Source organism: Callionymus lyra, chromosome 2, assembly GCF_982586985.1.
Source record: "Callionymus lyra chromosome 2, fCalLyr1.hap1.1, whole genome shotgun sequence".
Lineage (NCBI taxonomy): Eukaryota > Metazoa > Chordata > Actinopteri > Syngnathiformes > Callionymidae > Callionymus > Callionymus lyra.
This window is the reverse complement of record NC_141819.1, coordinates 44,955,894-44,969,775: the sequence shown is the minus strand read 5'-3', so window position 1 is coordinate 44,969,775 and position 13,882 is coordinate 44,955,894. Positions and strand designations below refer to the sequence as shown.

Below are 13,882 nucleotides of genomic sequence, written 5' to 3'. Positions count from 1 at the left end.
AACTTTTGTATGATGACAGATTATCTCCATGGAAAGTGCATATGTCATATGTGCAACGATGTCTCTTCCCATCAAAATAGAGTCTCCATTCTACATTTGCTTGAGCAATCTTTCTTATAGCTAAATATTACCTTTTGCACACAGTAATCTTTAAATCCTTGATGAAAATGAACGCTTGTGTTTTCCTGAATATCAGGAACGCCAAAACTCTCACTCTGTCAGACCTCTTCCTCAACTCTGGCCACCTCTCCTCTTCATCTCAATTTGTGCCATTCTTCTTCTTTTCCATCCTTCACTTACTTCACTCTTCATTCATTCTTTCTCCCCTCGTCCTCCTCCTCCTTCTTCTCTTCCTTCTCCTCTTCCTCCCTGTCTTTGAGTCCAGGTCCCAGTGTGCCTATATGTAACATCAGTAAAGCTGTCAGGCATCCTAGCCAAGGTAAACAGCCCAGTGCTGGGTTCAGGGGTGATTGGGGCCGAGATGTTTTTCCTAAGGAACTTTGAGACCCCCCGGAGGCTTCTGACTGGGGCCAGAGGGAGGACTGAGGCGTAAGACGATCCCCTCAGTTGCCCCCAACATTAACACACACCCAGACTTCTTCTGGCTCTTCAACACTTTGATTTTAACGCTTCAGGTTCTGAATCTGTATACACATCGCAGTTAGCTATACCACACCTACAACCAAACTTCACCACGTGGTTTTACCACTGATGGATGGATAAGAAGCTTTATGATAGGGTACCTTTTTCTCCACTTGCGTTGGAAACGTCACAAAATAAACAAGAGAAGCATTAAGACGATCTGTACCTCTGCAACGAAGCTGGTCTCAATGGCAAGAGCTCCAGCTCTGGACACCCATCACTGTTTATATAAACAATGCATTTGTCACTCAACGTGTTTGTTGTCAGGTTGAGATGAAGAATTCAGGTGTGGAACCCATTGTACACCTGCATACATGTTTTGACCTATGGTCGAAATTGACAAAAGAAGGTATAGATGTTGTCCTCAGTTGGCAACCTGTTAATCGGCTTGCCAACTGATTATACAAGGTTCTGGCTTTATTTTATCCTCCAGCCATCAGTAAATCAGCAGTGTCTGATGAAGAATCATTCCGAGCCAAGAAGAGCAAGAAGCTACAGCTACAAAACACAGACGAGTGCAAGGAGGAAAGTGGGACGTGATATCCATAACCTAGGCGTGACCCTTGGTAATCCAGTGAGCTGCTCCCTCTGAGTCAGGCAGATGGTCCTAAGATGAGAAGCATGATGGGGAACGAGCAGAGGTTACAACTCACAGGCAGCACTAAAAAACACAGCCACTGACAGTTTACTGGGAGTAAAACACAGTTTAAAACGCAGCGAAGATGGATTTAATGGAGGGAAGCAAACCCATGGAGAAAGTAAATGAAGACAGCAGACCATCCTGCCAAGAAAAGCATGCAGAATTGAATTAGGGTTGGAAAAAGCCACTAGGAAGCCGAAGCAGCAGTGCAAGGAAGGAGAGGACCATTATGTCTCTTACACCAGTCGTTACATCCCACGACGCTCGTTGAGCCGGGAGTGTATAAGAATCATTACGTATGAAAGAAAGGATTTGGCTAATTGGAGAAGAGTGGGAGAGAAGAGTCTGGGTTGACAAAAGTCAAGAACAGATAGTCTTCAACACATAGCAGATGGTTTTTGTCTGAAGAATGTTTGTGGTTATTAGTTTTCTCTTTACAGCCAAGTCTCTGAATATTAACTTAATATAAAAACTGGTTTATTTTGTGTTTAGGAAACAATGACTGACATTTGATTGAAGCTTGAAGTGATTCAAGTGCCTCTAATATTTATCTTGGACCTCTATTGTACTTATGTGTAATAACTTATGTGTAATAACTTCAAAACATCGTTATGTTGAGAGACTAACTGCATCTTGTACATTCAACATTTTAAATGTTTTCTATCTTATTTAATTTCTTTTTTCATACTGCCACAACAACAAATTCCTATCTTGTTTTTACAACACTGCCAATAAAAGTTTCTGATTCTGATGTGAATTAGTCAAAAGAGTTGGGTTTTCTTATTAGTAGCCCTTTAAGGAAATAATAACTGCTCGAAAAAGAATTATCTCCCTTCTCTTCTTTTACCTCTTTTTCTTCCTCTTCCTCTTTCAAAGCATTCCACCGTTGTTCTCCATCAATCCAGAATAGCCACAATGTAGTCGGACAACCAATGACAGGTCCATACAAACCTGTCACCTCGCTAGCCCGACCCACCCACACTGCAACATGGAAGAAGACAAACACATGCACACGCACTTCCCAAAATGTTGCTGTGATTCCCTCACTCCTTCCTGGTCGCCTACCTGGCCTGCAGGCCTGGATTACATCCAATAATACTGTACAAACATTGCGGCGTGGTGATCTAGGGAAAGTTTGCTTCAAACTTTTACTTACATTCAACAACTAAACAAAGAAAGAAGAAAATGTAACAATGTTGTTATTGTATATGTTTAGATACGTACAACGATTTAACTTGTGTTGACTTTACTGCCATCGTGTGCGTTTCATATTCATCATTCTAAATATGAAATAATGGTCAGATATAAATCAGAACACTAATATATTTAGGTTGAATATACACAAGTACACACAAGTAGCTCCGCAATATGAAATATTGGCTAATCTATATTTTTTTTGGTACATTGGTAATATTTTATCATTTTTCATGAGAACCTTAATCTCTCAGTAATTCCATGCAAGAGAGTATATGGTTGACACATGGAGCAGCATGATTTCTCCATCACAGTAGATAGATTGAGTTTGTTCATCTTTTCGTCAATTTCCAAACAGCCACACAAAGGTTTACCTCCAGCATGAGGTGGTACTTTGAAATATATATAGATTTTCCATTTCTATGTGTCAGCAATGCCAGGTGACTTGTATCTTTAAGTTAAGAAACCACCGTCTTGGCCAGACCTGTGAGATTGTTCAGAAGAACTTTCAAAGGTTGCTACTTGCTACTCTTTATTGGTGTCTAACCACCACCATGTCAGAATTGGAGATAAAGGTTCATTTATTAACTGTTTCTTATTTATTTGGAAAAGAAGTTTCCAGCATATACAGACATCTTACCCATAGTTTTTTCCTGATGAGCCAGAGTGTCTTTATGACACTGGCCTGTAGTACATCTTCAGCTTTTTGCTTGTACACACATACACACTTTTTCTCTCTCTATCAAGGATCTATGACATCTAACTAGCACTTAACCCCACTCACTCTACTTACCCATCTGCTCGCCCCTTTGGCTTTCAAACCATCATCCAGTCACACCTTTTGCCCAGAAAAATGACTGCTGTGAACAGCCTTAACCTCCCCGAGCACTACATACAAAACACACACACATTTACTCACAGACACACACACACACAGACAACACACAAAGTCAAACACAAGCACATATACACACAGAGACAAATACATGCACACTCACAGACACACGCACGCAGTCAAACACACACACACACACAAAAATGTTGTTTCTTTGCCCTGCTGAGTTTTGTTGTGTGTGACAAGAGTCAGAGTGGCCTCATCATTTTTGGCCTTTTTTTCGTCTCTGCTTTGAACTTGAGTCCCTGCTGCACACACACTCGCAGAGGCACTCACCAACCTAAAAATACAGTCTATTTGATAAAGTCCATTACTCGTGCCAGTTAAACCAGAGACGGCTGCACATTAAACACTAGGCCAAACTGTCTTTGAGGAAGCGTAGCGCTCAAGCTGCCCATGATGAGGCTTCAATTATGTTTTGTCTTCAGCAGCCACATAAAAGTTCAACCCTAGTGTGAGGTGGTACTTTATTTTTGAAAACTCCTCCCTTTGAAATATCAGCCATGTTTCAAAGATTCAATTTCTAATGTCTAAAACACATCATGTTTACATTCTCTGCCTTTCAATAACCATCTTTATCCTTCATATACACTCTAGGTGAAGTAGCAGCTCCTTGTGGCCCCTCAGTTGCCGCGTGAAGCATCATATGGACTATATTGTCTGCAATTGCACTATTGGTCGACAGCTAGTTGGTAAGGAGGCGTTCATCTCACACTGCATCGGTGCTATACTTATGTTATATGAAGTGATTGCTGCTCTTTCTTAAGCCTCGTCCACTTGGAGTGAGGACATACTGTGTGATGTCATAAACGCTGGTCAGCACCTTGTTCAATAACCTGACTCACCTTTTTGTGTGCCACGTCCCATGTAACAACACTATTGAAGTTAAAGAAATTGGTTACCATTAGATGTCACTGTATGTTAATGAAATAGATTTTTCTATAAACGTGCACATACAAACTATTAAAATAACCCTTTGTGTCATTAATTAATACATTTTCATTGTCCCATAAATGAGAAGTAGAACTCCAGTTTAACCATAATAACCAAGTTTATTGTTGTTCATTTGTTTTTGTAAATTAACATTACATTACATTTGTAGAGTTGTAAAATTACATCTACAACTTCAGTTTGAAATCATTTGTACTATTGATGAAAACCTTAAATTATTCATCAAAGATCTCATTTCCTTTTTTTGAGGAGAAAAAAAGGCCTTAGTGTCACAGGCTCACTAACTACCATAAATGAATGTAAAATCTTACAAGGGTTTAAGTGATGTTATTTGCTGTCTTTGGTGTCACTTGAAGAAACTGTAAAATTAAAGGTTTGTTTGTAAACTGTGTGATAAACAACATTTATATACACTACATTTTACATCTTGTATAGTATCAAAGGGAAATTATACATTAAAAAAGGTTAAACATTTTGATTTAAAACTTTGACTATCAATGACTTCATTTGTAATGACATATTATTAAAAGTAAATTGCTATAAACCATACCATTGAAACATTATTCTTCTATTTTTGAGTTTTTCAAAAACATCTTTAATCCTTTTTAAATACATTTGACATTTTCAAGAACAATGAAATGGATTACACAAAAGAAGATGGAGGTTTCATCGAATGACCCAAATGCTGTGTTTAGTTTCTCGTCTGTAGATCAATGTTGGTGGCTCCGGAGAGGAAAGAGAGGTGTTGGGGTCCTTTTGTGAGAAAGAGGGGACGCTAAGATACCAACTGATTTCAGGACATAAAGTCTAATGAAAGTGCTAGCTGAAAAACAGAAATACCAACACTAAAACCTGAAAGGTGAAAAATATGGGGGTCCAAGGAGAGGTCGGATTCCCCACCGTATCTAATTTGATTTTACACACTGTAAGAAAACCCGCTTCTGCTCTCTTCACACCAGTGGAAACACCTCACAAATGTTTCTTTCACCCATGTTTTAAGATGAAATAATGGATTTTTCAGCCATAATTGCCCGATACAAATATTTGACTGAGTATGAGTGCTTTATTTACCAGTTTCCCAATTTTATCATCAAAAAAGAGATCAAGCTTGTTTTTCATAAGGCTTCTCAAGCTAACCTTAAATTAGATTTGTCAGATGCAAAACCACATAGCATTGATGTTTCATTTGCACAGGGTGAGGAGGTGCTTTGTTCCGCTATCATGAATATGCATTCAGTGGAATCATTTGTGGATGAAGCAGAGGAGAGATCCGTGTGGTCGGTGGTCGCCTCCGTCCTGTTAAAGACATTAGTGCAGTCCTCTCACAGACACGCTCACTTCTCTAAATAAATATTAGTCTTGAAAAGTTTGGCCCCACGACCCCCACTTGATCATGTTTCACTCCAAATAGTAAACTTCAATTTTATCACAAAGTTTTTCTCCACTTTAGATAAACACGCCAAAAAATATTAGATGTGAACTTAAACAAAGTTTCATTTTCTCCTCCATGGAAGGACTGGGGAGGCTGCTGGGAGTTAAGCATTCTCACGGGTGACTGATGTCAATTATTTACAGCCTGAAAATAACAAACAGGTTTGATGTAATAACATATTCATGGATGCTATTTGCACTTGTTGGAATCAAAGTTTTCAGTTCAGTTGTATGCGGGATTGGTAAATCTTAAATATATATTTTTTTTAATTAGTCACAAGCTGAAGCGGACAAGTCTGTTTTGATTTTTCCTTTAAACTTAGCAGTTAGCATCATAGCTGCTGCAATGCAAGCTAAATGTTGCTGCTAACGTGTTGTTTTTAATGCTCAATATATATTGCTCGATGTGTATGTTTTATTATAAAACATGTTGAACTTGGAATCAGTTTGCTGCTCTTGTCACAGATGTGTAGTCAGCAACATGTCATAGTATGATGTCAAAGTAAATTTTCAATTACTCAAATATTTCTTTTTTTTTGTATGAACAATAATGATATTATTTCAACAATGGTGAGTCCTGTATATTAATTGTATTAATCCGTCACGATGCTAACAGACCATGCATTGATGAAAAAAAACAACCTTTTTTCACTTTGAACTGCTAATGTGGGTTTTGTTAAATAATGAAAAACATCATGAACTATCATGAAATGAATATTTTTGTCTTTGAAGTTAACTTTTCAGTGCTTAAACTAGATGAACCCCTTTAGCGTTTTTTTTTTTCATGTTTAATCATTCATATCTTACCTAAAGAGAAATACACCACATGATGTTGTGCATGTGTGATACAACATTAAATATGATGATAAAAGTGATGTCATGTGTCCATTCTCTTGAGTTGACATTATGCCTGGTGAACAGGGTCTACTGTTCATTATAAGATAAGAATGGGTTGCTGCTCAGCTATTAATCTCTAACTGTTGTTTTCAGATGTCCTGGTGTCAAAGGTCAGATGGAAGGAGCTGTAAAGAGAGACAGTGCATGGTGTCAGAGCACCAACCTCATCCCTCCGCCAGAGAAGACTCGCCGGGAACAGGCCGTGTTTGAAATTGTAAATATGTTTTGACGTCAATGTGATCAGCCAAAGCTGCTTTAAGCGCAAAAATATTTACGACGTCACCGTTCTAGCTAACGAGGTGTTTAACGTCAAAGGTGACATTGTATTTTTCAAATTTAAACAGAGATTTGGCTTTAGAATCACCATTTCAAATAAAAAATTACAAAATTCATAGTTCAACATGAAAGTATTTGAAATAAATCTCCCTTTATTATTCAAAATATTCCGATTAGATATGTTTTCCTGGTGACGTGGCGCGTTCAGGTTTTAATGAAAGTTCAAAATGAGTATCTATTTTAATTCAGGAAAATCGTCGCCACTTACTTGAGAATAAATTGACAACGTCGGTCAAAATTGATAGTTCAACATAAAATAATTTCAAATCCATCTCTCTTTATTATTCGAAGCGTCGGATTAGAAACAGTGTTCTTGTCTCTCGGCGCGCCAGGTTTTAATGAAAAATTCTAAGTAATCGAGGACACTTTGTCATTGAGTAAATGAACGACGGTCAAAGATTTGATTCGATATCTTGTCAATAACAGGCTGGTGAGTTAGCGCGTCTGAACCGCCGCGCGTGTGTTGCCATTACGTTGTAGCACGCACTGTTTTTACACATTCTTCCAGAGTTAAGGCGCGCGAGTCTTGTCGGAGGTGATTGACGGAGGTTCGTCTCTATCGTGCTAACGGTTCGTTTTTGGAACGATCCACGATTAACTCTTGCTTTATATATACACATTAATGAATGAATAACATTTTATAAACAAAAAAAATGTTTTATCATTTCTCATTATAACAACGTTCATTTTCATGTTGTATATACAGTATATATATATATATATAGATATATATAGATATATATAATTATTATTACATTGTAAAACTTTGCGAAGGTCCTCTATAGGTACAACATCTATATTCCATCCATACCTGCACAGCCTCGTGTGTCCTCTTGTCAAAATGCTGGGTTCAGCGTATATCAGCCTTATTGACATTTAGAATTTATTCAAGAAAAGATTTTCGATAATCCCAACGTCCTTCATTTGTCGCGACCTGTTTTGATTGTTGTACATGTTTTTCTTAAATATGATTATAATGAACGAATGGTTAAATTAATTAAAATAATTAATCAATAACAGATAGTATTTGTTTGACAAATGAAAAGGTAATCATTATATTATAAAATTGAAAATCATGCTAAAGTAGTGTAAATTAACATGTCAATAATATATCGTCTTTAAAACTAAGAAAACCTGTATTGCGTTCGTAATTTTTTTTATTATATCGTATCGCCAAAATTAATTTGAATAATTAGGAAACATATGTAACTTCTCAAAGACCATAGGAGCGAAATAATTAAGATTTTATATTCGAGCAGCTCCAGCAGTTGCTTCTTTTGCGCATGTATTTACATGATGGGTGTTAATTGTATGTCTTGATTTTTATTGCATTGGTGTTGGTTCGGGGCGATGTTAAACACTACCAATAACCCTGCGAACGCTTCGTGGGGATTTTAATTGACTGATGTGGTGCATAATGACTCCCGGCAGGGCGGCTGCACACAAAACTTCACTGAGCTACAATTTTTTCTCCCCTCGCTTCATTTACTCTGAAAATGGTATATAAGCCTGACATCGATAAAACACGATGTAGAATTACCGAGGATCCAGCAGTGATGCTAATGAACAGTATGTGCACTTTCAACCTCCATAATCTTCTGCCAAACATCCGCAAACCCATTCAGGCATTTGAACACGTGCAGAAAATGAAAGCGGCGTTGAAGCTCCTTCTGTCTGGAACGTCTCTGGAGAAAAATACACTTTTGTGAGGATTCACTGCCTCACACACGCGTGAGCTGAAAGCACCGCAAAGCGTGGGTCTTTTGAGAAGATTGCTTTTCAGGTTCTGGATGTCTCTGGCTGGAAGCACCCTGGACCCCACGCTGAGCTCACGTTCAATCCCCCCGAGTTTTGGTCCACACTGACAACACCAACAAATGGCCCACATTATGGCGGATATGGAACCGTGCCGAATATGCTGCTACAAATTAGTAACGGAAGAAAAAACAATTATTCGTGTCCTCTTTGAACGATGGACCGCCGGGGTTCTGCTCACGTCCAAATTTGACCCGGGCCTTTGTCACTTGTGTGTAAATGGGCCCTGACATGAAAACCTGCTCACTTTGGCGTGATATTGCAGCCTTGGATCCACAGTAGTCGACTGCACATATAAGCATAATTCTCGTGAGCGAATAAAACGCCTTTATCTATATTTTAATGATCCGAATTTCTATCACCTCTGTGCTGCCTGCAGTCCACTGACGCAACAATAAAATTACACAATCTGTTGTGGTTGCAAACAGTCATCTGCACAGTGCGTACAACGAATACATTGTGATCGGAAATACATAACAGCAGCCAGAGAACTGCGTAAATGTTGGCTAATTGGTTGGAGATGACGGGCGCGTGTGTGTGTGCGTGCGAGTGTGTGTCATCTCATTCATTTACACTAATACGCGACACCCTCACAACTCTTGATTTAATGTATAGTTTTAAATGTTTTTTTGCTTGATAAAATTTTAAGGCAACTCATTTAAGTCTGTGCTTCACTTTTCGACCATTTAATCGACTCCTGTAAAACCATGCAAAAGCTCATATCTGGTTATTTTAAATTACGCTCACTGTCACAAATGTACATTTTTTATATCGACATAAACGAGCAGAAAAGCAGACAGCTTATTTTCTCTAATGTAAACCGATATTCTAGTCAGAAATAATACATGTAATTTAAATAAGGTGAATAGGCGTCACGTTTTGTGTAATTGTTCAAAATATGTATGTGCTCAATGTGTTTATTTTACGGATTTTTTTTATTCACAGACAAACCGTTTAAGGTCGATGAAATGTATTTTTTTAAATTATAAACGGAGTCGTGTTTCGTTATTACAAATGACAGTGTATTTCTCTTTGCATCTTAATTCACAAGGAACTGATATTTAATGTCAACGGTAGTATATTTAAAATTACGAACGTGATCAACTCCAAAATAGTTTTTGTCTTAAATGACATACATATTCAAGTGCTTTTAGGGTAAAACATGTAGAGACGAGATGTCCCATATTACGGACGTCTTCTGTTTAAATCGTTTTCGTGTGTTGTTAACTTGTTTGTCGTTTAACTCTTTGTTGGTTTAAACAAAAAACAACCCCGCGTGTGTTTTGTAAAAGTATATAATAACATACTGATAAAACAATTAAATTCACAAATATTTATTCTTCTTGTCATTACAACCCAAAATGACTTGTTAAAACTGACGAACCACACATTCCACAATAAAATGACTATTTGAAGCTTAAACATTTAACCCAGAAGCCAAATATAAATGTGTGTGCGTATGTGTGTGTGAGTGTGTGTGTGTGGTGTGTGTGTGTCTGTGTTTCCGTTTTTGTTCACTCATTATTTTTCTCTTGAACAGGAAAAGAGAAAGTTGAATCTGAATCTGAACTGTATGAGTTCTTTATTTTGTGTGTGTGTAACCTGAGTTAATTTATCAATCGTCTTCGTCACAAAATAATCCCACGAGCTATTTACAGAATATAAATTATTTTCTTGTGCTCTGCCTACCTTCCTGACGCCACAACCCTCAAACTAAATCTAGCGGCAAGAACGGACAGGGATTCATGTTGGGGCTCTTGCTGGGAAATGTCTGGGGTCCGGGGAGCCCCCCTTCTGCCGCGAGGTTCAGGTGGTTCGGGGTCAACATGGCCAGGATCTGCGCCTGACTGCTGGGCTGAGCGCTGTGAGAGGAGCTGCTGGAGTTTCCAGAACCGATGATGTTGTCGATGGAGAACGACGGTCTACTGGGGGGACTGGAGTCTGTTTTCAGGGGGGCCAGGCTCGAGCTGAGCTGCGCGTAAAAGGGTTTGCGTAAATCTGCGCCCAACTGGAGCGCGTGCGGCGCTGGGAATATGGACGAGGGCAAGGTGCACGGTGCACCGGGGAACGGGAACGACCCCGCAGGGGGGTGATACGGATTGTGGGCTACGTGGAAGTTCTGCAGCTGTAGTCCATAGTTGTATCCATAAGGGCCGTATCCAAAGCCGTGGATGAAGCCGCCAGAGTCCCTCAGGATCTCATTGGTCTGGTGCCTCTTGAAGCGCTTCCTCCTGCGCAAGAAGCTCCCGTTGTCGAACATGTCAGCAGAATCCGGATCCAAGGTCCAATAGTTTCCCTTCCCGGGGTTCCCAGGCTCCCGCGGGATTTTCACGAAGCAGTCATTGAGGGACAAGTTGTGGCGGATGGAGTTCTGCCAGGCGGGGAACTTCTCCCGGTAGTACGGGAACCGGTTGCTGATGAACTCGCAGATTTCGCTGAGAGTCAGTCGCTTCTTGGGGCTCTGGAGGATAGCCATGGTGATCAGGGCGATGTAGGAGTACGGGGGCTTGACCAGGGCGCTCTTTCTGGCTTTGTCGCCTGCCATGCCCCCCGTCTCTCCGCCAGAGACCCCCTGGTCCGCCTGGCTCAGCCCTGGGGAGCTCCCGGCGGCGTTCTGTGAGTAGTTCTCGTCCGACTCATGGTCCAAGTGGAACTCATGCAGGAACTGTCCTTCTCTGCCCACGGATATGTCACCCCCGACCACGTCGATGTCCAGATCCTCGGACAATGCAGAGCTGTCGGACATATCCGTCCCCAGAGTCATCCTTCTTCCTCCTCTTCTGCCTCCTCAACTCTTTCCACACACACTTGCTCTCTATCTCCACACGCTGGACTCACACATGCTGGGGAAGAAACTCTGTGACCCGAAGAATCCTGGAGGTCCGAATGGGTCAAACAATTACATAAAATGTTCGCTTCCAGTGGCGTGTCTCGTCAAAACTTCGAATCAAACGAGTTGGAACTCCTCTCTTTTGAGGCTACGCGGGTGTGTGTAGATCCACAGGACTGTCACACACTCTCTGGGCTGACTGTAGGCTTTTATAGGGCAGTCGGATCACGTGATCCTGGAGTCAGAACTTCAGGAACTGGATAAGGTTTCACCGAATGAGATTCTCTGAGTTCAGTCAAACGAAATATATTGTGTTTGCCTTCACGCAAACAAAATATTGATGACGACTATATATATATATATATATATAAAACTTGTTTATATTAATTGATTTAACTATTACTGGATAATTAGGTGATAGCTCGTTATACAAATGTTTATTAACGTTTCTACACATTTGCGATTCATTCAGATTGTTAACTCACCATGCATTTATTTATGCATTACACACAATTATTTACCAGTGTTGTCTACGGAACAAAAAAAAAGCAAATATGCAGAGGTGCATGACAAAATTGTACTTTTGGAAATACACGTATTATTGTTCATATTATTATTATTGTTACTGCGATTATTTCCCAATTATTATAATGTCATCTATCTATATATATTCCCTTCTCTTATTGTTACTTTTATTATTATTATTCACGTATATAATCTAAACTAAACTACTATGTTGTTGAAATATGTTTTGGAAAAGTCTTAAAAAACACAAAGACATAATTAAACTGAAAAAAGGTCGCAATATGTTGAACTGACATTCAATAAAGCGAGACATTATTATTATTATTATTATTATTATTATTATTATTATTATTATTATTATTATTATTATTATTATTACGGTATTCGTTTGAAACTAAAGCAAGGCTTGTGCGTTGTTACGTTACTCTTTTACTCTTGATCATCCAATCGCTGCTGCTATTTATGAAAACAACTAGACTATATCTGTTTGTTTCTTAATTATGTTATGTATTGTTATGCATTTTATCAAAATTAAATAACGTCAACTTACCAGCGTTTTAAACAATAATGCGGTTTCGTTAATTGTCCGTTAATTAAAAATGTTACATAATTTATCCGACTTGGTAATCATTGTGCGTTTGCTTAGTAAAATAATTTAACATTTTCTTACGCACAACTGGACTAAAAAAAAACATTTGCCGCTTTAAATAACGCCATGCTTTTGATCAGAATAACGAGCAGTGTAGGGTCTTCTGCCTCGGTACAAAGCCAGGGCTGTGTCCGAGTTGTCATTGATTATTTATCCGAGTCTCTAGCTCTATTATTTGCCAAGAATTTTTGATCTAAAGATAAGTTAAAATTAACCTTAATGTAGAAAATGTACAACTGAAACTGATTTATTTATAGATAGATAGATAGATAGATAGATAGATAGATAGATAGATAGATAGATAGATAGATAGATAGATAGATAGATAGATAGATAGATAGATAGATAGATAGATAGATAGATAGATAGATAGATAGATAGATAGATAGATAGATAGATAGATAGATAGATAGATAGATAGATAGATAGATAGATAGATAGATAGATAGATAGATAGATAGATAGATAGATAGATAGATAGATAGATAGATAGATAGATAGATAGATAGATAGATAGATAGATAGATAGATAGATAGATAGATAGATAGATAGATAGATAGATAGATAGATAGATAGATAGATAGATAGATAGATAGATAGATAGATAGATAGATAGATAGATAGATAGATAGATAGATAGATAGATAGATAGATATTAGTAATATTTGTAGAGCGCTTTTCTAGTCACAAAGCGCTTAAACAATCAAAACAATACTCAATAAAATATATGCTTAAAAGGTCAAGACACCACCGAGACAAACATAGGAGTGTGTCTTTTTATTGCTGAGCTGTGTTTCTTATATACTCCTCAAAGATCAATATGATTGAAATCGGATGAAAGATGAACCTGTAATCGCTTACGTCTATCAAGATCTTCCAACTGTGGTAACAAGAATGACGTGGTGATGGAAACCTGAGAAGCTTTCGTCGTTTTTACCCAAACTACTTTGCTACCCTCTAGTGGCATAAAAGAGACATTACGGCGTGGATTGAATAACCCATTTACGGTGTTACGCCGGGTTGGAGTAGCGAGTCACATTCCTGGGCAAATATGATCTTTTTGGACAAATAAAACG

General features: G+C 38.6%; 1 protein-coding gene across 1 annotated transcript; it reads right to left on the bottom strand.

Moving 5' to 3' along the window:
• Positions 1-10,175: 10,175 nt before the first annotated feature.
• On the bottom strand, positions 10,176-11,758 carry foxd2 (forkhead box D2). Its single transcript, XM_087783143.1, has one exon. It carries the CDS (start codon positions 11,563-11,565, stop codon positions 10,510-10,512), a length of 1,056 nt encoding a protein of 351 aa, XP_087639269.1. The 5' UTR covers positions 11,566-11,758; the 3' UTR covers positions 10,176-10,509.
• Between the last annotated feature and the right edge of the window lie 2,124 nt (positions 11,759-13,882).